Source organism: Bufo bufo, chromosome 2, assembly GCF_905171765.1.
Source record: "Bufo bufo chromosome 2, aBufBuf1.1, whole genome shotgun sequence".
Taxonomy (NCBI): domain Eukaryota; kingdom Metazoa; phylum Chordata; class Amphibia; order Anura; family Bufonidae; genus Bufo; species Bufo bufo.
In genome coordinates this window covers 189,499,287-189,525,700 of record NC_053390.1, presented here as the reverse complement: position 1 = coordinate 189,525,700, position 26,414 = coordinate 189,499,287, and the positions used below count along the sequence as shown (strand labels likewise).

At 41.7% G+C, this 26,414-nt stretch overlaps 1 protein-coding gene across 1 annotated transcript; it reads right to left on the bottom strand.

The window, feature by feature from the left end:
- CTXN3 (cortexin 3) lies at window positions 1-25,352 on the bottom strand. Its single transcript, XM_040420213.1, is given in 3 exon segments — window positions 1-140; window positions 143-340; window positions 25,221-25,352. Coding segments are annotated over 3 exon segments (369 nt in total). The 5' UTR covers window positions 25,252-25,352.
- Window positions 25,353-26,414: the final 1,062 nt, after the last annotated feature.

Here is a 26,414-nt window from a genome sequence, read left to right as displayed (position 1 = left end):
CTACGCAAGAGCATAGTCAAATTGTCCTTTTTCAAGTCCATCAATTCCATCTGCCCAGGTTGAAGTTGGCATACTTCGGTAAGGATCAAGAAGGATCCTAAAACACCTGACAATGGAGCACACCCAGATAATGAATAAAGAATTACAAAAGCAAATGTCGTCTTCTGCTCCAGTGTAATGGATGAGCCATAGGATGCATTCAGTGTGGGTAACATTGTAGAAGGTAAAGTCTCTCCCTCCATTGTCCAGGAAAATGGAAATAGACAATTCCACAAAGTTTTTTTCTTCTTCATCACTTCTCCAAATTCATGATGGAAATATTTTGACTTGAACTGGGAATCTAGAATTAAAGAAAGTCCAAATGGTGAGTATGCTATAGTGCTCAATGGTGTTACTACAGTTTTCATATTAAGCTTTTTTTTTTTTTTTAACAATATGCAAAGTAAAAATGAAATCACCACACTTATTTGACTTTGCCTATAGAAAGCCAATTACCAAATGCAAAATAAGTGAATTTCTGCATTCATTACTAATAAAATGTGGACTGATTGTTATCAGTCATAATTATAGATAAACACAATCTAGCTAAACTGATAACACACAAATGGTTGTACCGTTCATGTCTTTTATTGACCACATCGGGTACAGTAAACATTCACAATGCAGAGAGTAAAAATAAGTGAACCTCCGTGTTAATGACTTCTCAAAAAATAATTGGTAAAAAGAGCTATAATTAAGATGATAGGTCATCAGTATTGGTCAGTGGGGGGTCTGACTCCAAAACCCTTGCCCATCAGCTGTTTGAATAGACTGTGGGGCTCCTGTCACATGGGCTAGGTGCAGCTCAGTCCCATTCAAGTGAAGCATAGGGAGAGACGGTGACACTTGTTGGGGATAGTTTTGCTGAAAGCTTTTAATTGTGAAATTTGGAGAGGGAGACTGCAGGGATAGTGTAGGGAGATTGTAGGAAAAGTTGTTACACACTGTAGGGTGAGCATAGGGAGACTGCAGGGACATCTGGAAGCTGAAGGGATCCATAGGAGACAGCAAAGTTGCATTAATCCTGGGTAGGGCACAGGGCTATCTAATTGAACAGTGTCCTCCTTGTTTAATAGATAAGCAATTTGATTACAACTTGATTCTCTAATTGGGATGAATAAGCTGTCTAATTTTACTATTATTGGGGTGTCCACCTTGTTTACTAGATAAACAATTCTATTAGGCCTTGATTCAAAATTGGGGTGAGTAAGCTGTCTTGTTCTACTGTTAGTGCGGTGTCCACCTTGTTTATTACATAAGCATTTCCATTAGGCCTTGATTCTGAAATTTGGGTGAATAACCTGTCTACTTCTACTGTTATTGGGGTGTCCACCTTGTTTACTAGATAAGCAATTCCATTACTTATTGATTAACACATTGGGGCGAATAAGCTTTCTAATTGTACTCTTATTGGGTTGTCCACCTTGTTTAATAGATAAGCAATTCTATTATGCCTTGATTCTCAATATGGGATGAATAACCTGTCTATTTCTACTGTAAGTGGGGTGTCTACCTTGTTTACTAGATAAGCAATTCCATTTCACCTTGATTTCACACATTGGGGTGAATAACCTGTCTAATTGTACTGTTATTGGGGTGCCCCCCTTGTTTAATAGATAAACAATTCTATTATGCCTTGATTCTCCTACTGGGGTGAATAACCTGTCTAATTCTACTGTTCGTGGTTTGTCCACATTGTTTAATAGATAATTCAATTAGGCCTTGATTCTGAAATTGGGGTGAATAAGCTGTCTAATTCTACTGTTATTGGGGTGTCCACCTGCCTGTCACAGAAATGACTGGCTATGTTGTTACTGCAGTGCAGTGATGCACACTGAGATACACTCTCTCTGCAGGCCAGGATATAGCGGACTTAACCTGCTTCGTGAACAAAGCAAATTTATTGAAACAATTTAGCGAAGCAGGGAATTTAAGGGGTTGTTTCATAAAAAAAGCTAAGCTCCAACTGTGGTTAATATTATTAATATAATGATCACATTCATTTATTTATTTTTTATTGTAAGGTTATATTGTATATATTGCACTGTTAAATAAAGTTTATATTTTTACTTTTTTAAATAAAACTATATACCGTAATATACAGTATGTGCCAATGACAAGCTGCATGTTCATTATACATAACATAGGGGCATACAAGGATACAACATGGTGCATAATGAATGGCCAGGTAACCCTGGAGTTAAGGACAGACATGGACAGTGAGCCCTAACCTAGAACACGTTCCCTCCTACCTGCAGTTTCAAGTCCCAGTTAGCAAGACCGCAATGGTTAACAGTCCCTATGCTACTTACTTGCAAAGACAGACAAAACACCAAGAGATGAAGCAACAAAAAAAAAAGGATCTTACTTAAATGGGTGAAAACCAGACAAGCTATGCGGTCCCAAACGAGAGACAGAGAGGGGTCAGAAGACAAACAGAGATCAGAACCAGACAGACAACCAGTACTAAATGAAAGAAAGAGAGTGGTCAGAAGACAAGCCGCGGTTCAAAGGAATGAGCAATCCAATACGCACAAGAACCATTAACACAGCTAGTGAGTCTATCCCTGCCACTGGTATATGGTCAGGAAGAGGTTTAAATAGAGCACCTAGTCCCAGGATCAGAAGCTGAAATACTGTAGTTCCATTAGTCAGAGCACTAGCGACAGGAATAGAGCAGCTGACCAATCAGCCCACCACTAGTCTCCTCCAGTTATTGTTAAATCACAGTTTTATGTTTAATGTATTTTTAAAGAAGTTTAGGTGGTTATTTTAATATCCCATTTAAATATCTATAATTAAACAAAAAACGAATTCCTGCAATTTTTGCACTGGCCACTAAGTCTAATAATTGGCGCCACTTCTTGGTCGTATAGATCATTTTACTGCAGTTATATACCATACTAAACCTGCCCCTAATGATAAGGAGATATCACCTCTGTGTATAGATAAGACAGGATCCGCTATTCACAATAATTGATTGTCAAATCTTATCTCTTCTTTCCTTGTACAATGACCTCTGCACAGATCACAGAACATGCCTAGAAAACTCTTCCACAGAGGTCAATGAGGTCCCCTTCTGACCATTGTGTCTATTGACCATGGGGCTACCATAAAGCAATTTTCTTAATGCTTTCTAAATGCTGTTAACAACAGCTCAGGAAGGATGGCAGCCCCCATTAATTTCAGAAAACAAAATGAAAAAATATGTAATCAGAAAATAAAAACCGATTAGTAAAAAAGATTTGTGTTACTATCTGGTTTTAACTGGCAAATAACATTTTTGGTGATTTCCTTTAAACTTCACATATCAGGTGGACTTTCTTCCCTTTCTGTGGGCTGTCAGCAGCTTGTCACATGAGACAATCAAGCACTTGCATCTCCCAGGGTGCATTTCAATTAGCTCTTGTGAACCCCTTCCACCCTTGCATAGAAAATAGTCCTTCACATATACGTATTTTGTGTAATGTCCCCATAATTTCCTTCTCCACTGTCTAGAGAGATATATGGCTATACACTGAGGAGCAAACGGCTAACAATGTTTTGAACTTTTGACTTTCAGGCTCCATATCTCACCATCCACTACAGCTTTGAATGTGAGGCTACCATCATTTTATAGACAATCATCTTGGCTATCTCATACATAAATTGGACTTGCAACTATTTAGCATATATTTAGTTATGCAGATTCTTGTCATGTAACTGCATTGTTACTGTTTTGCTCCTGGTAGTGGAACAATCTTTTTCTTCTTGTATGCTACACCTTACTGCCTGTTCTTACATTCCCTAATAACTTAGTGTGTTATTAGGTTTATTCCCAAGCGAAAGGTCACTGGTTCAAATCCAGGAGCAGCCATGAAGAAGATTTCCCAAGAAAAGAGAAACAGCATCATCCAGCTCATCAATAGTGGTATCTCGCCCAAGAAAATTTGCAAACTACATCATGTGAGTGCCATGACAATTGGAAGAATATGAAATTAATACTGTCTATCCAATCCAAAACCAAGAGGTGGACGTCCAGGCAAAATATTGGAGTCAACAAGTCGGCTCATCACAAGGTCTATCAGTTCTGGCCCAACAAACATGGCAGTGGAGGTGGGTCATATGCTTTGTAACAGTGAGATCACAAATGTCCATGCAAGCACCGTGCAACGAGCATTACACAAGTCTGAAATGTTGGCCCAAAAAAAGGTGAAGAAGCCTCAATTCAATATCGTCATTAGAATTGTCGGTTCCAGTTTGCAAAAAAATACAAACAGTGGACAGTAAAGGATTGGAAACGGGTGATTTGGAGCGGTGAGATGGAAGTCAATAGACTGGGCTCTGATGGGTGCAAATGGTTCTGGAAGAAATAAAGGGAAAAAGGACTAACGGATTGAGAAATTGAAGGAATTGTCAAGTTCGGTGGAGGAAGCCTGATGATGGAGTATGAGCTATATGTGACTATCCTACAAGACTAGTTACTTCCTACACCCGAGTACTATGGGTATGAAAAGGACATCATAGAGTTCGAGCAAGACAACGACCCAGAGTATACGTCGAGATTGGCAAAGAAATAGTTCAATGACAATGAAGTAAAGATGCTGGATTGCCCCCCGCCCCCAGACCTCAACCCAATCAAACACTTGTGGGTAGAGTTGCAGAAAAAGCTGTATTTGTACCCAAGGCAGTGGGAACAAATTTCAGTCAAGACATGCTTGAATCTGAAGAAGATTGTCCATAAAATCATGGTAGTCTCACATTCGAAGCTGTAGTGGATGGTGAGATATGGAACCTGAAAGACAAAAGTTTAAAACATTGTTACCCTTTTGCTCATCAGTGTATATTTCTAGAAATTTAGAAGTAGGGATGAATGACTGAAAGATGTCTGGACCACTTCACCTGCTTCTCTGCAAGGTTAATGGCAGTCTTGACCACATCTTGCCCAAGCTGTGTTCGGGTTGGATTGAGAATTTGGCACAGGGGTGGGGGCTCCATTTCAGTTTTCACCTCAGGAAGCAGAAAAGCTAGATTGAGCCCAGGTCACAAATTTTAACTGTATCTGCATCTTAATGACGCAGATACAGTTGTGGACAGACAGGGAACCACTACAGGGAATAGCGATTCCTTACTGGCTGTTCTGATTAGTGCCCCCAGACATAACTTTGCTTGGGGCCCCATATATGCTATGCCTGCCCCTGTGTGAGATCACTATCCCATCATTGAGGGGAACAGAGCAGGGAAGCTACTGAGCATATTAGTCTACAAATAAATGCAGTAAAAGGTGGACCAAAAGGATAAACAGCAGAGGGTGCTACCAGAGAGGAAAATGTAATGTACATAAAGACCTTACAATATTTTTTCTTTGTAATGCTTTATTCATTGCATGGTAATACTTTACATTGCATAACCCCTTTAAATAAGACCTTCAAATAGAGTGTTATAGGGTTAATGTGTAATCCAGTACATTGTAATATTCAGCAGTATGATCGAAACGAACCTGAGCCCAGTTTTATAGCTAACATGACTTTGGTTAGAACCATTGTGGTCTGTTCTATAAAGCGGGCTAAGGCTGCTTGCACAGCTGCTGTAAGGTATCTGGCATGCTGTTCCAGCAGAGGAACACCCTACCAGAGATCATTGTATCCTGCATAGCCGGATACTGCTGCATACACCATTTTATGTTTGTCCGAACCTTGCACTCATGCCAGAAACCAGACAAATCCATGCTGGATCCTATTATAGTCAGTGGGCTCTGGATCCAGTGAACGCTGGCAGGCTGTTTCGGCAGAGTAACCTAAGCGCAGATGTGAAACTAACCTTAGATGATGAAGGCTTGAATGTCCACCCTCATACAAAATAGTGATGAGCGGCATAGGCAATATTAGTTTTTGCGATATTTCGCGAATTTTTCGCATAATATTCACAATAAATTTGCTAATTCTAGAATTTGTGATCTCCAGTCATTATTTTCGCGATTGCGCAAATCGGCACTAATGATGCGCATATTTTTTGCGCAATACATGGAACTTCACATTTTATCAGGTTTGAGTAGATATTACTGATTGGTGTACTAAGTATTGTTGTGACATCACAGCACTATGTCTGTAGCATGTATGTATGGACAGCAGAGAAACAGTAATTCCTATCACAATACCTATCAGCTACACTATATCACTATCTAACCTACACTGACTATCTCCCACTAACTATCTGTATTATATATATATATATATGAGCTAACTAACTATCTAATGTAATTGGATAAGGAATAGGATTCAGATGAAAGCACAGAGCACAACAATGTCACTGCTCTCTCTGAGAGACTCTTTGGGAGTTTCTTATATAGTAAGGGGTAGGCAACTTTCCTATTGGTTGCTAGGGATGTTGCTAAGCTCAGACAAAGACATTACAGCCTTCTCATTGGCCCACAAGCAAGAAGGGAAGTTACTGATGAAAAAAATAATCTAGAATATTCGCGATTACAAATATATAGCACTATATTCAATATCTTTGTGAATTCTCGAAGTGCAGATATTTGCGATTAAAATTCGCTATTAGAATATTCGCGATCAACACTAATACAAAATGCCAATATTGATATTAGTATAAATGTTATAGTCAAGATAGAAAACTATTATACTAGTGATTACTTTTAAATTACGGTAGATAAAGCTTTTCACTTCCTGTGAAATCAGCACACTGAATAGAGAATATAATTTCAGCAGATGTCATCTTGGCTCAATGTTTTTCTCACTAGAGTAGAATTAATTTTACTTATATTAAAAAGAAGTGTCAATCATTGCAAATTGGAAAGCTGGAAATTCTATATGGGGCGGGAATTGAAAAAAAAAACCTGCAATTCCACCATAGTTTTATGGGTTTCATTTTTGAGTCTTCCCCATGTGGTAAAAATGACATGTTAACCTTATTCAGCGGTTCAGTATAATTACAGAGATACCAAATTTACATAGTTTTTCTGGCATTTTTATATTTTTTTATATTGTGGTGTTCACCCTACAGGATACTATTATTACTTCTATTTGAATTGTACAGGCATTTTGGGATGCAGCAATAGTAATGATCTTTATATATTTTATTGTTTATGAAAATTCAATCCTCTGATCGCTTCTCCCATAGACTGCAACGTATTGGCCACTTTCACACTAGTTTTTTTGCTGGATCCGGCAGGGTTCAGCAAAAACTATTCCATTACTGATAATACAGCCATCTGCATCCGTTATGAACAGATCCGGTTGAATTATCTTTAACATAGCCAAGACGGATCCGTCATGAACTCCATTGAAAGTCAATGGAGGACGGATCCGTTTTCTATTGTGTCAGATTGTGTCAGAGAAAATGGATCCGTCCCCATTGACTTGCATTGTGGGCCATCTTGCTCCGCATCCCATGATGGAAATAAAACCGCATTTTGGAGCATTCCGTTCTGTTCAGTTATGTTTTGTCCCCATTGACAATGAATGGGGACAAAACTGAAGCATTTTTTTTTCCGGTATTGAGATCCTATGACGGATCTCAATACCGGAAAATAGAAACGCTAGTGTGAAAATGATCTAAGGGAGATTCACTATGTTCCTATCATCTCCTGCCACAGAAAATTAAATGTGGCAGGCCTCGGAGCCTTCTGAAGGCCCAATGCTGCCATAGCAACCAAACAGCTCCCTCAATCTCAGCATGGGTGAGCTGTTAGGTCCCCAGGAGTGCAGCACTCTCGGGATTTGACTGTTTAGATGCCATGGTCACAGTTGACCATGGCATCAGAGAGGTTAAAAATCTGTGATGAGTGTTCGCAGATAATGGACTCTGTCTCTGGGTGTCTGCTACAGTTGCAAGAAAAAGTATGTGAACTCTTTGGAATGATATGGATTTCTGCACAAATTGGTCATAAAATGTGATCTGATCTTCATCTAAGTCACAACAATAGGCAATCACAGTCTGCTTAAAGTAATAACACACAAAGAATTAAATGTTATCATGTTTTTATTGAACACACCATGTAAACATTCACAGTGCAGGTGGAAAAAGTATGTGAACCCTTGGATTTAATAACTTCAACCAAACGTTTCCTATAGTTGCAGATCAGACGTGCACAACGGTCAGGAGTAATTCTTGACCATTCCTCTTTACAGAACTGTTTCAGTTCAGCAATATTCTTGGGATGTCTGGTGTGAATCGCTTTCTTAAAGGTCATGCCACAGCATCTCAATCGGGTTGAGGTCAGGACTCTGACTGGGCCACTCCAGAAGGCGTATTTTCTTCTGTTTAAGCCATTCTGTTGTTTGATTTACTTCTATGCTTTGGGTCGTTGTCCTGTTGCAACACCCATTTTCTGTTGAGCTTCAGCTGATAGACAGATGACCTTAAGTTCTCCTGCAAAATGTCTTGATAAACTTGGGAATTTTCCTTCGATGATAGCAATCCGTCCAGGCCCTGACACAGCAAAGCAGCCCCAAACCATGATGCCACCACCACCATACTTCACAGTTGGGATGAGGTTTTGATGTTGGTGTTGGTTCTTCTTCACCTCATTGAGCAGTCTGCGCTGTGCTCTTGCAGTCATCTTTACAGGACGGCCACTCAGCAGTGCTGAACTTTCTCCATTTATAGACAATTTGTCTTACCGTGGACGGATGAACAGCAAGGCTTTTAGATATACTTTTATAACCCTTTTCAGCTTTATGCAAGTCAACAATTCTTAATCGTAGGTCTTCTGAGAGCTCTTTTGTGCGAGGCATCATTCACATCAGGCAATGCTTCTTGTGAAAAGCAAACCCAGAACTGCTGTGTGTTTTTTATAGGGCAGGGCAGCTGTAACCAACACCTCCAATCTCATCTCATTGATTGGACTCCAGTTGGCTGACACCTCACTCCAATTAGCTCTTGGAGATGTCATTAGTCTAGGGGTTCACATACCTTTTCCACCTGCACTGTGAATGTTTACATGGTGTGTTCAATAAAAACATGGTAATATTTAATTCTTTGTGTGTTATTAGTTTAAGCAGACTGTGATTGTCTATTGTTGTGACTTAGATGAAGATCAGATCACGTTTTATGACCAATTTGTGCAGAAATCCATATCATTCCAAAGGGTTCACATAATTTTTCTTGCAACTGTATGTAAAATAGCAGGCACCCAGTGGCTGTGACAGATTCTTTTTAATAGCTGACCCTGTTGCCTTGTAACACTGGGGACCAGGGTCCAAATTTAACCTGGTACAAATTCTGCATGTGGTTTTATGTTGACTCTGTACTTACACAGGTTTTTCCAGGTCCTCTGGTTTCCTCCCACTCTCCGAAAACAAGCAGATAAATTAATTGGCTTTGAATGAAATTGTCTGTGCTATGTAACAGGAAAATTAGATTGCCCTTATCAAGGACAATGACTGATGCGAGTGGTCACAATCAAATTCTGTTGCGGAACAGGTTGTCACACAATAAGCAATAGGGAAATAATTCCTCAGCTAAATTCTTTGTCAACTATATCACTGTACCTACTCCTGTCAACTGCCATTGCAGCTGCCAATTTTTCCCTTTTCCTCACCAAATGTTACCAGCACATCTCTGATATGTTTTATAAATTTTTGCTATCACATCCTGGTCTATATAGTCATTATGTCATCCCATGATCCTTTCCACTAATAGAAAGAGGATCCTCATTAAAAGACCATTGGGGGGGATTTATCATAAGTGCCATTTTGAAGTCAGTTTTGATGTGAATGTGCGCTGGCGAAAATTGCACCAAATTTATCAAACGTTCCAAAGCGTTTTCGACTAGAAATGTTACTGCACTTTTTATGCCACCCCCTGCTGGAGTGAGTTTGCAGTTTTTTTTGTGACTTTTAAATAAAAATTGCAGTAGTATTGGGACTAATTAACATATCTACACCCACAACCACTTTTCAAGAGCAGGGCCGGATCTATCCTAAGGCATCTTTGGGGTCGCAGAGAAGTGGGGGCGGCCAACAATTAACCTGCTAACTTACACTTGCCCCGCAGCCTGGCCGGGGGGGGGGGGGGGGGGATGGACATGAATCATGAGGGGCAGAAATGTGAAATGATGGGGGGGCAAGAAATGGACATGAATCATGAGGGGCAGAAATGTGAAATGATTGGAGGGGGGCAAGAAATGGACATGAATCATGAGGGGCAGAAATGTGAAATTATGGGGGGGGGGCAAGAAATGGACATGAATCATGAGGGGCAGAAATGTGAATGATGGGTGGGGGCAAGAAATGGACATGAATCATAAGGGGCAGAAATGTCAATATCAGCATGGGTTTATGAGTGATCGGTCTTGTCAAACTAATCTGATCAGCTTCAATCAGGAGGTCAGATCTAGACTGGAGCAGGGTATGTCAATGGATGTCATATATCTTGATTCTCCCAAAGCATTTGATAATGTGTCGCATAAAAGGTTAGTACATAAAATGAGAATGTTTGGAGTGGGGGAAATGTGTGAATATGGGTAGGTAACTGGCTCGGTGATAGAAAACAGAGGGGGCAGGATTGCATACATACACTGAGCCACTATTACTATAGGGCACCACAGTGTGTAAAGTAATTACTCCTTCCCAACCAGTGCTGTACTAGTACAGTGCTGGCTGGGTCTGTAAAGATGGCATCCGCTCTGGTGCGAAGCGGGCGCCATAGCCGCGGGGTGCCTGCTGTTTCATACAGCAGACACCCATGGCTCATGTCTGTGACCGGCAATATTGCCAGTCGTGGGCATTAACTGTTTCAATGCTGGGGTCAGTCCTGACCACGGCATCCGAGAGTACGAAAACACAGAAGCTCTCGCTCCCTCCTGCTTGCGATAGAGTAGCCGAGCTTGTATTATGGCAGTTTCCTGTTATTGAGAAGGCAGGACTCCATAGAAAACTAGTAAATTTCTCATAGACTCCATTCTACTACATCTTATAATTGCTTATTATAGTTCCCTATGGGAACCATAGAAAAGTGTAAAAAAAAAAAAAATAGATTACAAAATAAAACAATTCTAAATCGCCCCCCTTCCCCCCTCCAAAAAAACCCCCCAAAAAAACATAGATCTGTCACGGGGGTGTCAAGAGCCACGTCTGACTCCGTTATACCCGGGGTCAGGAAGTCGCAGCGGGTGGCTGCGCGCTCTATGTCTAAAGACAGTGATGTTTATTAATGGGTAGCTTTTTGGTTTGCCTTGCAATCCTTTTTGGCTCACTCAGGGATCCGTAGCTTCTCCTCCTCAGCTGTTTCTTGTACAGCAATCCCAACCTCCTTATATTCCCATCTCTCACTTCTCTGGTTGCCAGATATAGAGCTTCCTGCCTGGACTTCTATACTGACCCACTGGAGCTGTGTAGCTGCGTTCTCTGGTTGTTGTTCCAGAACGTTACCCCCGGATCCCTGTTGGGCCTTGGTGGTCTGCTGTTGTCGCCCACCTGGGGATTATATGTTTGTCTGTATTGTCTGTCCTCTCCTTGGTGTTTTCCTCTTAGTGTTAGTGGTGCGGACTAGCGATCCCACCGCCCCGTTCACTACATAGGGCTCATCTTAGGGAAAGCCAGGGTTTAGGCACGTGATCGGCGTACGGGTGAGGAACCCGTCTAGGGACGTCAGGGAAGTCAGGTGCCAGCCGCAAGGTGAGTCAGGGGTCACCATCTTTCCCTCTCCCTTGGACAGGGCCTTCCCATTTCCCTACCTTAGCGTGACGCCGGTCATTACAAGATCATGAGTATTGCCACGTGCAAAAACGCGCATACTATAAAAAAAATATAAAAATATTTTTCCATGCAGCAAGCGGCGAAACTGAAAAAAACAAAACTCAAAATGGCCAATTCGGCACTTTTGTTCGCTTCATTTTTTCAAGGTTTTTATTATCTTACCAGTATCAAAACACAAGAAGAACTACACATATAAGGTATCGCCGGATTTGTACTGACCTGGAAAATGAAAGTAACTGGTCAGCTTTATCGCATATCGAACGTCGTAAATAAAAAAACCTGTAAAACTGTGTCGGAATTGCTTTTTTTCCCTATTCCACCCCATTTTGAATTTTTTTTCCTGCTTCCCACTACATCATATGCAATATTAAATGGTGGCATTGGAAAGTACAACTTATCCCACAAAAAACAAGCCCTCATACCATGGGCGTAGGGAAGCGGGGGGAACTGGGGGGACGGATCCCCCCCAGGAAATAATGCGAGGGGGACAGGTATGGTCAAATCCCCCCCAGCGGCAGCGGGGCAATGTTTGCGGCGGGGCAGGCACTGAGATGAGCGCTTCCATTGTGGAAGCGAATCGCTCATCTCCATAGTGATCTGTTTGTTTCGCCGTCCTTAGGACAGCGATACAAACAGAAGGCTGCGGAGGAGCAGGGCAGGGAGGTGTGTCCCTTTCCTGTTCCTCTGATAGGCTGCCGGCACTACTAGGCCGGCAGCCTATCAGAGGCCGGCGTAGGCGGCATGATGACGTCATTGCGCCGCCTGAGCCGTATAGCGCTGGAGTCGGGACACAGTGACAGGCCGGAAGAGGCCTGCATCGCATCGCTTAAAAGAGGTAAGTATAAGTGTTAATTAAAAAAATACTTTGTTTTACTGGCACATGATTGGGGGGGCTATTACTTGCACTTGATTGGGGGGCTATTACTGGCACTTGATTGGGGGCTATTACTGGCACTTGATTGGGGGGGCTATTACTGGCACTTGATTGGGGGGGCTATTACTGGCACTTGATTGTGGGGGGCTATTACTGGCACTTGATTGTGGGGGGCTATTACTGGCACTTGATTGGGGGGCTATTACTGGCACTTGATTGGGGGGGCTATTCTGGCACTTGATTGCGAGGGGCTATTACTGCCACTTGATTGGGGGGGGCTATTACTGCCACTTGATTGGGGGGGCTATTACTGCCACTTGATTGGGGGGGCTATTACTGGCACTTGATTGGGGGAACTATTACTGGCACATGATTGGGGGGCTATTATTGGCACATGATTGGGGGGCTATTACTGGCACTTGATTGGGGGGCTATTATTGGCACTTGATTGGGGGGGGCTATTACTGGCACATGATGGGGGGGCTATTACTGGCACATGATTGGGGGGGCTATTACTGGCACATGATTGGGGGGGCGATTACTGGCACATGATTGGGGGGCTATTACTGGCACATGATTGGGGGCTATTACTGGCACTTGATTGGGGGCCATTACTGGCACTTGATGGGGGGGCTATTACTGGCACATGATTGGGGGGCTGTTATTACTGGCACATGATTGGGGGGCTGTTATTACTGGCACATGATTGGGGGGGCGGTTATTACTGGCACATGATTGGGGGGGCTGTTATTACTGGCACATGATTGGGGGGCTGTTATTACTGGCACATGATTGGGGGGGCCTGTTATTACTGGCTGATGAGAGGCACTGGGGGGCTGATGAGAGGCACTGGAGGGCTGATGAGAGGCACTGGGGCTCTCATCTGAGGTCTGATTGGGGGTCATTCATATTGGGGTCTGAGCTGAGGTGTGATCTGAGGTCTTATTAACATTGGGGATCTTATTGGGGCTGCTAGCTGAGGTCTGATTAACATTGGGGGTCTGATTGGTGGTCTGACCTGAGGTGTAATGAAAAATATTTTTTTCTTATTGTGCCCACTTCCAGCCCAGAGCCCAGCTGCCCAGAGCACTGATCCGGAGCAGCTTGGAGAAAAAGGCCTCACAGTCTCCCACACTCCTTCTGCCCGGCCAAGCCAGCCAGCACCTCAGGCAAGCCAGCCAGCACCCCTGAGTCTTCAGAACTGTAAGGGCTGTTTCACACGAGCGGATGCCGTGCGTGGCATCCGCTCCGTGAAAGAGTGCCAAGACCCGATGCAGACTACAGAGGCATGGAGCATTAACATGACTGATAATGCTCCGTGCCTCTCTGTGATCTCTTTACTACGAAATCACAGTTGTCACTGTGATTTCGTAGTAAAGAGATCACAGAGAGGCACGGAGCATTATCAATCATGTTAATGCTCCGTGCCTCTGCAGTCTGCATCGGGTCTTGCCACGCACGGCATCCGCTCGTGTGAAACAGCCCTAAGTGTGTGTGTGTGGGGGGGGGGTTCACACACACACACACACACACTTAAAATTTAACGATATAAACTCGCAGTTTACTGAAATAGAATATACCCGGTGAGCAAAAATGCTGTCCCCCCCAGATTTTTTGGGGTTCCTACACCCATGCCTCATACTGCTATTTGAACAGAAAAATAAAAAGTTATGGCTCTGGGAAGGCAGGGAGTGCAAAATAATAACGAAAAAACCTCCGGGGTAGAAAGGGTTAACACAAATACAGAGACGTGGCAAATGAAGTTTACATTTGATAAATGTAAGGTTATGCACATGGGAAAGGATAATCCAAGTCATCTGTACATAGTAAACAGCAAAACACAGGGTAAAAGGCCTAGTTCACACGAACGTTTTTTTGTGTTCCGTATACGGTCCGTATACGGAACCATTCATTTCAATGGTTCCGCAAAAAAAAACGGAATGTACTCCGTATGCATTCCGTTTATGTATTTCCGTTTTTCCGTTCCGTTGAAAGATAGAACATGTCCTATTATTGCCCGCAAATCACGTTCCGTGGCTCCATTCAAGTCAATGGGTCCGCAAAAAAAACTGAACACATACGGAAATGCATCCGTATGTCTTCCGTATCCGTTCCGTTTTTTCTGAGTCATCTATAAAAAACTATAAAAGCCATACGTTCGTGTGAACTAGGCCTAAGGCCTCTTGCACATCCATGCGCATTCCGTATTTTGCGGAACGGAACAGCTGGCCCCTATTAGAACTGTACTATCCTTGTCCGTAATGCGGACAATAATAGAACATGTTCTATTTTTTTGCGGAACGGAAATACAGAAATGGAATGCTCCTTCCGTTTTTTGCAGACCCATTGAAATAAATGGTTCCGTATACGGTCTGCAAAAAAAACGGAATGGACACGGAATGAAAACACGTTCGTGTGCATGAGGCATAAAGTCTCCTTCACACGTTATTGTTTTGGTCAGTGATTTCCATCAGTGATTCTGAGCCAAAACCAGGTGCGGGTCTAAACACAGAACAGGTGCAGATCTTTCCCTTATACCTTATATCTGTGGAGGCTCCACTCCTGGTTTTGGCTCAGAATCACTGATGGAAATCACTGACCAAACACTGATGTGTGAATGAGGCTTAACACTATAACGGAAAAGGACTTAGGGATTTTAGTTGACGGTTAGGCCTCTTTCACAAGAGTGTTACAGATTCTCTGGGGGTCTGTTCAGGAAAAAACTGATCGTTAGGCCTCATGCACTCTGCTATTGTTTTGGTCTGCATCCGAGCCGCAGTTTTGGCAGCTTGGATGCGGACCCATTCACTTCAATGGGGCCGCAAAAGATGCGGACAGCACTCCGTGTGCTGTCCTCATCTGTTGCTCCGTTCCGTGGCCCCGCAAAGAAAAATAACATGTCATATTCAAGAATAGGCAGTTATATGTAAAGGCTGTCCGTGTTTTGTGGATCCGCGATTTGCGGACCGCAAAACACACCGCGGTCGTGTGCATGCGGCCTTAAGTTCAGTCAGTTTTGTCTGCGATTGTGTTCACAGTTTCAGTTTTTTCCACACGGGGGCAATCAGTTTTGATGCATTTTTCATGCACATGAAAAAAAAGTGAACATTTACAAACAACATCTCCTATGTAGCAACCATCAGTGAAAAACGGATTGCATCCGGACTGCATTCACTTCCATGGGGCCAGGGCTGCATGAAAAACACTGAATACAGAACATGCTGTGATTCTCACGCAACACAGAAATGATGTGTGAAAAACAACGCTCATGTACACAGACACATTGAAATGAAAGGGTCAGGATTCAGTGCGGCGGCTATGTGTTCACGTTGTACATTGCACCAACATGGAAAACTTGCTTGTGTAAAAGTGGCCTAAACTGTAGTAACAAGCATCAGGCAGCAGCAGTCAGAATTAATAAGATAATGGGTTGCATCAGAAGGGGCATAGATGCCCGTGATGAGAACATAGTCCTACCACTTTACAAATCTCTAGTCAGACCACACATGGAGTACTGTGTACAGTTCTGGGCTCCTGTGAACAAGGCAGACATAGCAGAGCTGGAGAGGGTCCAGAGGAGGGCAACTAAAGTAATAACTGGAATGGGTGGACTACAGTACCCTGAAAGATTATCAAAATTAGGGTTATTCACTTTAGAAAGAAGATGACTGAGGGGAGATCTAATTAATATGTATAAATATATCAGGGGTCAGTACAGAGATCTATCCCATCATCTATTTACCCCCAGGACTGTGACTGTGACGAGGGGACATCCTCTGCGTCTGGAGGAAAGAAGGTTTGTACACAAACATAGAAGAGGATTCTTTACAGTAAGAGAAGTGAGACTATGAAGGAGTTTGTGATGGGTAATACTTATATAATAATATAATATTTAAACTTCTAGTTAGTACTAGATTTCTACAGATGGTTGGTTGATCCAGGGATCTGTCATTTTTTTTACTTACACCCACATCAAATAATCTTATGAAAATTCAGACCACATGTGGTGGCCAGTTAAAATATGAAGCACTCATACGAGGTCCACTTAAACGTACTGACATGGGTGATCACAGAAATATTTAGGCATATATTGAAATCCCTGGTAAATGTACTAACCTACACCGGCTGCCCAGGTAAGGCAACAGGTAAGATAAACTTGACACCAAATATGATTCAGCTAGTTTCATATATCAATGTGTATGTTATGTTGTATTTATCCATCACCATCATGAGGAAGATTATTGCACAAGGAGAAAAAAACAATTACACGTATATTCAGAACACAAATAACTTTAGCTTAGAAACTGTTCTGCACTACCAAACACATCAGAATCTTCTGTCACATGGAACTGATGAAGTGGATTTCAATCATTAATGTTAATGGATTCTTAGACGCATATAATGTACGAGTCGTTGAAGTTTAGCTTCCTCATTTATACGTACAGATTTGATGAGATGATAGATAGATATGAGATAAACATTAGATAGATAGATAGATATGAGATAAACATTAGATAGATAGATAGATAGATAGATAGATAGATAGATAGATAGATAGATAGATATGAGATAAACATTAGATAGATAGATATGAGATAAACATTAGATAGATAGATATGAGATAAACATTAGATAGATAGATATGAGATAAACATTAGATAGATATATAGATAGATAGATAGATATGAGATAAACATTAGATAGATAGATAGATAGATATGAGATAAACATTAGATAGATAGATAGATAGATAGATATGAGATAAACATTAGATAGATAGATAGATAGATAGATAGATAGATAGATAGATAGATAATAGATAGATAGATAATAGATAGATAGATAGATATGAGATAAACATTAGATAGATAGATATGAGATAAACATTAGATAGATAGATAGATATGAGATAAACATTAGATAGATAGATAGATGAATATTCTGATGAGTGTCCAATATATTTATAAGGTATAAAACAAATAGTAATTTTAACTTTATAAAGCACAGTGTTAAAGGAGTTACACCATGACTGATGTAAACAAATGAAAGTCAGACATCATATAGTACATGACAATCTCTTTCTAACAAATCCAGAACCAGTCCTGTACCTCACATGGATCCAGAGATCTCCCCACTCATTGCTCCAATTTTTTTGCTAGATTATCTTCAGCCTGGCAGCTCGGGGGCCATGTCCTTTCTGCTGCAGCTCTCTCCCTGTAACTGCCATAGCTTCTAACAGATCATATGGCTGGTGGCAGTTGTAGATTTAACCCCTTCTACCCCGGAGCCAGTTTTCGTTCTTCTGCCCAGCCATTTTTTGCAAATCTGACGTGTCACTTTATGTGGTAATAGCTTTGGAACACTTTTACTTAGGCCTCATGCACATGACCGTTGTTCTGGTCCGCATCCGAGCCGCAGTTTTTGCGGCCCGGGTGCGGACCCATTCACTTCAATAGGGCCGCAAAAGATGCGGACAGCACTCCGTGTGCTGTCCGCATCCGTTGCTCCGTTCCGTGGCCCCGCAAAAAAATACATAGCTTGTCCTATTCTTGTCCGTTTTGCGGACAAGAATAAGCATTTCTACAATGGGGTGCCTGTTCCGTAAATTGCGGAAGGCGCAAGGGCCGCTTCTGTGTTAATTTGCGGACTGCAAAACACACAACGGTCGTGTGCATGAGGCCTTATCCAAGCCATTCTGAGATGGTTTTCTCGTGACACATTGTACTTCATGATAGTCATAAATTTGAGTCAATATATTTCAAAAATCCCAAATTTACCAAACATTTAAAAAAATTCACAAATTTTCAAACTTCAATTACTCAACTTTTATAATAGATAGTGATACCTCATATAATAGTTATTACTTAACATTCCCCAAAAGTCTACTTCTTGTTTGGATCATTTTGAAAATGACATTTTATTTTTTGGGGACGTTAGATGGCTTAGAAGTTTAGAAGCAAAACCCACTTTTTAAGGACCAGTTCAGGTCTGAAGTCACTTTGTGGGGCTTACATAATAGAAACTACACCCCTCAAGGTATTCAAAACAGATTTTACAAACTTTGTTAACCCTTTAGGTGTTCCACAAGAATTAATGGAAAATGGAGATGAAATTAAATTTCAGAATTTCACTTTTTTGGCAGATTTTACATTTTAATCCATTTTTTCCAGTAGCAAAGCAAGGGTTAACAGCTAAAGAAAACTCAATATTTATTACCCTGATTCTGCGGTTTACAGAAACACCCCACATGTGGTCGTAAACTGCTGTATGGCCACACGGCAGGGCGCAGAAGAAAAGGAACGCCATATGGTTTTTGGAAGGCAGATTTAGGCCTCATGCACAAACGGGGTTCCGTTTTTCCGTGATCCGTGACCGTTTTTTCGTCCGTGGGTCTTCCTTGATTTTTGGAGGATCCACGGACATGAAAAAAAAGTCGTTTTGGTGTCCGCCTGGCCGTGCGGAGCCAAACGGATCCGTCCTGAATTACAATGCAAGTCAATGGGGACGGATCCGTTTGACGTTGACACAATATGGTGCAATTTCAAACGGATCCGTCCCCCATTGACTTTCAATGTAAAGTCAGGAGTTAATATACCATCGGATCGGAGTTTTCTCCAATCCGATGGTATATTTTAACTTGAAGCGTCCCCATCACCATGGGAACGCCTCTATGTTAGAATATACCGTCAGATTTGAGTTACATTGTGAAACTCAAATCCGACAGTATATTCTAACACAGAGGCATTCCCATGGTGATGGGGACGCTTCAGGTTAGAATATACTAAAAGAACTGTGTACATGACTGCCCCCTGCTGCCTGGCAGGTGCTGCCAGGCAGCAGGGGGCAGCCCCCCCCCCCCCGTGTAGTTAACACATTGGTGGCCAGTGCGGCCGTCCCCCCCTCCCCTGTAGTTAACTCGTTGGTGGCCAGTAGGCCCCCCCTCCCTCCCCTGTAGTTAACTCGTTGGTGGCCAGTGGGCCCTCTCCCCTCCCTCCCCTGTAGTTAACACACTGGCCACCAATGTGTTAACTACAGGGGGGGGGCTGCTGCCTGGCAGCACCTGTCAGGCAGCAGGGGCAGTCATGTACACAGTTCTTTTAGTATATTCTAACCAGAAGCGTCCCCATCACCATGGGAACGCCACTGTGTTAGAATATACTGTCGGTTCTGAGTTTTCACGAAATGAAAACTCAGCTCTGAAAAAGCTTTTATGCAGACGGATCTTCAGATCCGTCCGTATAAAAGTAACCTACGGACACGGATGCCAATCTTGTGTGCATCCGTGTTCTTTCACGGACCCATTGACTTGAATGGGTCCGTGAACCGTTGTCCGTCAAAAAAATAGGACAGGTGATATTTTTTTGACGGACAGGATACACGGATCACGGTCTCGGCTGCAAAACTGTGCATTTTCCGATTTTTCCACGGACCCATTGAAAGTCAATGGGTCAGCGAAAAAAAAGGGAAAACGGCACAACGGCCATAGATGCACACAACGGTCGTGTGCATGAGGCCTTAGCTGAACTGGTTTTTAGATGCCATGTTTCATTTGAAGCCCCCCTGATGCACCCCTACAGTACAAACTCTAAAAAGTTACCACATTTTGGAAACTACTGGATAAAGTGCCAAATTTATTGGTACTATTTTGGGGTACATATGATTTTTAATTGCTGTATATTACATTTTTTGAGAGGCAAGGTAACAAAAAAATGGCTGTTTTGGCACCATTTTTATTTTTTTATTTTTAACAACATTCATCTGAGATCTGGTTAGAGCATGCGCTATTTTTATAGAGCAGGTTGTTACGGGCACAATGATATCAAATATGTCTACTTTTTATGTTTGTTTGTCTCAGTTTTACATAATAAAGCATTTTTGAAAACAAAAATTATGTTTTTGTATCTCCATTTTCTGAACGCCCTATTTTTTAAAATTTTTCTGCCGATCGTCTTGTGCAGGGGCTCGTTTTTTGCAGGAAGAGATGCCGTTTTTATTGGTATCATTTTTGGGTACATATGATTTTTTGATCATTCATTATTACACTTTATGGGGCAAGGTGACCAAAAAATTTGTTGTTTTAGCGCAGTTTTTATTTATTTATTTTTACAGCATTTACCTGAGGGATTAGGTCATGTGACTTTTTTATAGAGCAGATTGTTATGGACGTGGTAATACCTAATATGTCTACTTTTTCTTATTTATTTAAGTTTTACACAATAATAGCATTTTTGAAACCAAAAAGCCATCACTTTTTTTATTTTTTGACCGATTGTCTTATGTTGGATCTCATTTCTCACGGGATGAGGTGACAGTTTGATTGGTACTATTTTGGGGGGCATACGCCTTTTTGAACACTTGGTGTTGTACTTTATGTGATTTTAGGTGACAAAAAATAGATTTTTTGGCACTGTTTTTATTTTATTTTTTACGGTGTTCACCTGAGGGGTTAGATCATGTGATAATTTTGTAGAGCAGGATGTTACGGATGTGGCAATACCTAATATGTCAACTTTTTCTTATTTATTTGAGTTTTACTCAATAATAGCATTTTAGAAAAAAAAACATGTTTTTGTGTCTCCATTTTCTGAAGGCCATATTTTTTTTATTTTTTGGGCGATTGTCTCATGTAGGGGCTCTTTTTTTCAGGATGAGGTGACAGATTGATTAGTACTCTGTTCGGGTACATACGACTTTTTTGATCACTTTTAATACTTTTTTTGGAAGTGAGGTGGGAAAAATTTCAATTCCATCATAGTTTTTCTCTTTTTTAGTTTTTTATGGCGTTCACCGTGCGGGAAAAGTAACGTGATCCTTTTATAGATCAGGTCGTTATGGACATGATGATACCAAACATGTGTAGTGTATTTTTTTCAATTTTTTTTTTAGGAATTATAAATGTTTGGCTATAAGAAGAAATTGTATTTTTATTTTTTTTAACTTTTTTAACTTTTTTTTTTAGATTTTTTTTACCCAGACCCACTTGGTTCTTAACGATCCACTCTATAGTGTACTGCAGTGCATTGTCACTCACTGGTTGCCATGGTAACCATCCGACCCAGCCACAACAGTTCAACGGCCGGATGTGGGAGGGAGGGAGCTCCCTCTGTTTGTCAAGCATCGGCCGCTGCCATAGCCGTTTCAAGCAGAGTGTCAGATGTATGCTGACACTCTGCTAACCGCTCGGCCATCCTGAAAATGGGGGAGGGAAGGGGGGGGATCGCTCGCCTTCCCGCCTGCCATCCTGAAATTAGGGGGGCACAATGAGGGCTGGAGCCCACAGGGTAGGGGGTTTATAATATATATGCATATATATATTTTAGAAAGCTCTGATCCTAACAGTCATGGACTGTGGGGATCAGAACCTTTTAGCCGGCATTTGAATCCGCTGATTGGCTAGTCTGTACAGACTAGCCAATCAGAGCGATTGCCGCCCGAGACCGCCCTCATTGGTCCTGGGCCGGTTAGCTGAGATCCCTGGCTGTGTGTAACAGCCGGGGTCTCAGCGCTGTCACCATGTCTGCAGACATGGTGACAGCTTAATGCCATGACGTGTATACTCGTCATGGAGCTCCAAGTAGCAGTGCTCCATGACCGAGTATACATGTCAAAGAGCGCTAAGGGGTTGTCCCACTTCAGCAAATGGCATTTATTATGTAGACAAAGTTAATACAAGGCACTTACTAATGTATTGTGATTGTCCATATTGCATCCTTTTAGCTGGCTTGATTAATTTTTTCATCGTATTATATACTTTTCCTTATTCCCTTTTCACTGAGGTGGTCACATGTGCTCAGTTTACATCTTCAACTGACAACCTCTATATCTTCTGTTAGAAGCTGTGTCACTTACAGGGAAAGAGCTGCAGCAGAAAGGACGTGCCCGCTAAGAAAGGGCACACTCCCTGAGCTGCCAGCCTGAAATAAATCTAGCAGAACAATTAAAGCAAGAATGGGGAAATCTCTGGATCCATGTGAGGTACAGGGCTGGTTCTAGTGTTAGAAAGAGATTGTCATGTACTATATGATGTCTGATTTCTATTTGTAAATCAGTCACGGCGTAACCCCTTCAAGTGAGCACTCATGAGTCAGTATAGGCAAAAAATATTACACTTTTATTGCAATCATAAATACTTATGATCCAATAACATGACAATTAAAAACACTTAAAACGTAGAATAATAACACCCGAGGGGGACCCCACTGTGAACTCCCTCATGTAATAAGACCGTACCTCCACAAGCAAATAATTGACAGCAAATGCCTAAGAATATAGCAAGGTCCAAGAAAAAAAGAATACCCCAACATAATTAAAGCCCCAAGTAATGAAAGTTAAGGAAATATACAATATGAAAGTGTATACAGCTATATAGAGGAGCCCAAGGGCTAAGAAACCCAATAACAAGGAGAGGCCCCAGAACGACCCACCCCAAACACCCCTACCTCCTGAGATGTAACATTTGTACCTATATTGACCCATAAGGGATCACCGTAGCATACACACCCACTTGTTTTTCTTTTGTATGTGTTGACATTTTGGGTGTGTGTGTTTGGCACCTCACTGTCTATTTTTGCTGTGCCTGCTTTCCCGTACATATGGCATCTAATGTGTATGGGCATCCTGACTCTCCCCTTACAGATGATTTCAGGGAAAAGAAGGATTGGGCAAATTGAATTTCAACCCCCATCATTTTGTTCTGGCAGGAGATAAGCTGCTGCCAGAGGTGTCCCCTTTCAGCTTTTATCTCTCAGCTGAGCATGCATGTGTATGGGGGAGTTGCAAGGAATAGTTGTCGGACAAGCATGTATTTAACATATATAGGTACCTGTAGACACATTTCACTTCTATAGTCCACCTCATGACTGGTGTACCTTTTTACCATTATATTGCATGTAAAATTTCTGATAGATGTGGCGTATTTACTACCTTAAAGGGGTTGTCTCACTTCAGCAAATGGCATTTATCATGTAGATAGTTAATACAATCCATAATATATTATTATTACCCATATTGCCTCCTTTGCTGGCCGGACTCCTTTTTCCATCACATTATACACTGCTCGTTTCCATGGTTACGACCACCCTGCAATCTATCAGCAGTGGCCGTGCTTGCAAACTATAGGAAAAAATGCCGACCTCTTTGGTGACCGGGAGCACACATAGGCTGGTGTTTTTTTTATAGTATCCAGGCACGGCCACCGCTGCTGGATTACGGGTTGGTCGTGACCATGGAAACGAGAAGTGTATAACGGGATGGAAAAATGAATCCAGCGAGTAAAGGATGCAATATGGATAATAACAATACATTAGTAAGTGCCTTGTATTAACTTTCTCTACATGATAAATGCTATTTGCTGAAGTGACAAAACCCCTTTAAGCTACGCCCCATTTTCTAGAAACTTCTCAGACTTTATTAAAGGAGATGGGTCAGAATCAACGCTTATCATCTATCCGAGAGGCCTGACACTTAGGACCCCCACTAATCACAAGAGCAGCTGGTGGAAGCATGTGCAGTAACGTCCATTTATTCTCTGTGGACTGCACCTTTAAGATAGGTGTAAAAAAAAAATATTTTTTTTTTATTTGGTACATTTGGCTCAGACCTTGTACCCGCATGTGTAATTGGCGCATTTTGCTCAAAATACCTCCCCATTGTTTGTTGCCCTGCGATAATCCATAGTATCAATAGCAAAGTTCTTCTCGTTAAAAAAGCAACAAAGCGATACAAAAGGACTCAAGTAATGATCAATCTTCTAGTCACCGCAGTCACAATAAGTACATTGTGGTTATTGCTATTGCCGCCCCAAGCCCTCTTCTTACAATGGAAAAACTGAACTGGACTCTGCAGTGTGCACGTTCCATAGGTATTGGAAGCATGACTCATGAGTTTGTAGTATTACGTGTCATCCACTCTTCAACGAGAATATCCAATATTGGTTAAAATGTAAAAAAAAAAAAAAAAATCTCACACATGGCTATTATGGTTCTACTTAATAACTTACATCTGTCACTAACCAAAAGACGCTGTCAGTACATGAACTATCAAACTTTGTCAAGTCAAAACATAGGATCCCTGATGTCAGACATGCTATTTCCTAGGCTTTGTACAATGATATATAGTTTATGGTGAATACGCCATAAATATGCCGAGTGCCGAACAAGGGAAGTAAGTTGTGGAGAGTAACATTCATCATTATCACCATATTCCTCACCCACTGATCAAAACTTTGCTGTTCGGCATTGTCTTTAGTTTTTTTTAACTTAGTAACTAATAATCCTAATACATAATGATATGTATAATGTATTCTATAGAGAGAGGGAGCGATGCAGGCAGTCACATACAGATGTAGCAGGGGTAACACACACACTCTTAACTCAAATTTCCTAACTCATGGCGTTATCTTGAAACAAAAGCCATTGAAAAGCAATTCCTTCGTTTAGATCGCATGCGTGTTCACCCTGCTACATCTGTATATGCTCCTGTGCTCTTGGTATTCTCTCCAGATGATGTGATTAGCGTAGATCAGTCCCAGCTACCTGCAGACCAGCCAGATAACGCATATCGCACAATGTACATCACAGGCTGACGTGCTCTAGCATTCACTGGTTTACCTTGCTGTAGTCGATAGAAAACTTGGTCCATTCCCAGGCGTGTCACTTATTGACGAATATCCTCAAGTTTCATTTTTGCCGTTTCATTTCCCACCCAGCACAGCAAGAACGGCTGATAGCCAGACATTTTGGCTAGTGTGTTTGCAAAGCAATAAAATGGAAGTAACTTTTAGGTAGTCTGGCTCCTTAACGTTAGTAAATGTCACGACTCGAGCTGCTGCTGCTGCTGCATGTTCTGGAGAGCAGAGCCTGATTCCTATTCTGTCTCAGCAGCCCTTCGCTTCAATGTGTTCCATGGACGAGAAGCAGTTGTGCAGCCTGTCTGTAATCCTCTTCAGAAGGACATTGAAATTCACAGGCAGTACAGGCTTCGCAGGGTATTCCCACACCATACACAGCCATGCCTTTACAAAAGGTACCTCTCCCACTTTATTGATTGCTGTCAGCGATCGGCTCGTTTTCTCTTTTTTTTTCATTCCAATTAGCTCTCCCTTAACAGCCAGACTTCATGTTGATCCCTATTTGTGCCCTTCAGTCTTGTCCACGAACATATAATTGAAAAAACATAGAAGACACGTCACTTTCCTTTGACTGCCCCTCTATAAAATTCAATTGGAAAGAACTTAAGGATTGATTGTGCATGTAAAAGGATGCCACTCACAGTCCGCAGCCTCGGTCAGCACCAGCGAAGACTACGACACCTTCAGATCCCGATGACTTAGTGGATGTTGCCTATCCACAGGTGTTTAACCACAAGGATGCTGAGAATGCATTTACTAGACCCAACACCCCAGGGACGATTTAATGTGAGCTGCTCCCTTTCTTGTAATTCTATAAGATGCTGCAGTATAAACCACTAGGCTGCTGTGTCATGCTATACACTGTTATTCCCCAGGATTTAAGTACTCATTGACCCTCTCTTCTGCCAAGCATTGAAGGTGAGGGATTCTTAATACATTGTGCTGTGCAAGCTACACAGATAGTATTGTATTATGTACTAGGTTTTTACATTAGAATTCATGACAGATTCTGTGCATGTTTTAGGCAGTACCCAGTCACTAGTCACAGTTGACCATTACAAAGATTATCAACTGGTTACCTCCATACTACTAAAATGCTATTAGTTATATGTTAAAGAGAAGCAGCCACCATTTTATTTTTTTATGATTTAAACATGGAACACTTTCTGTTTAT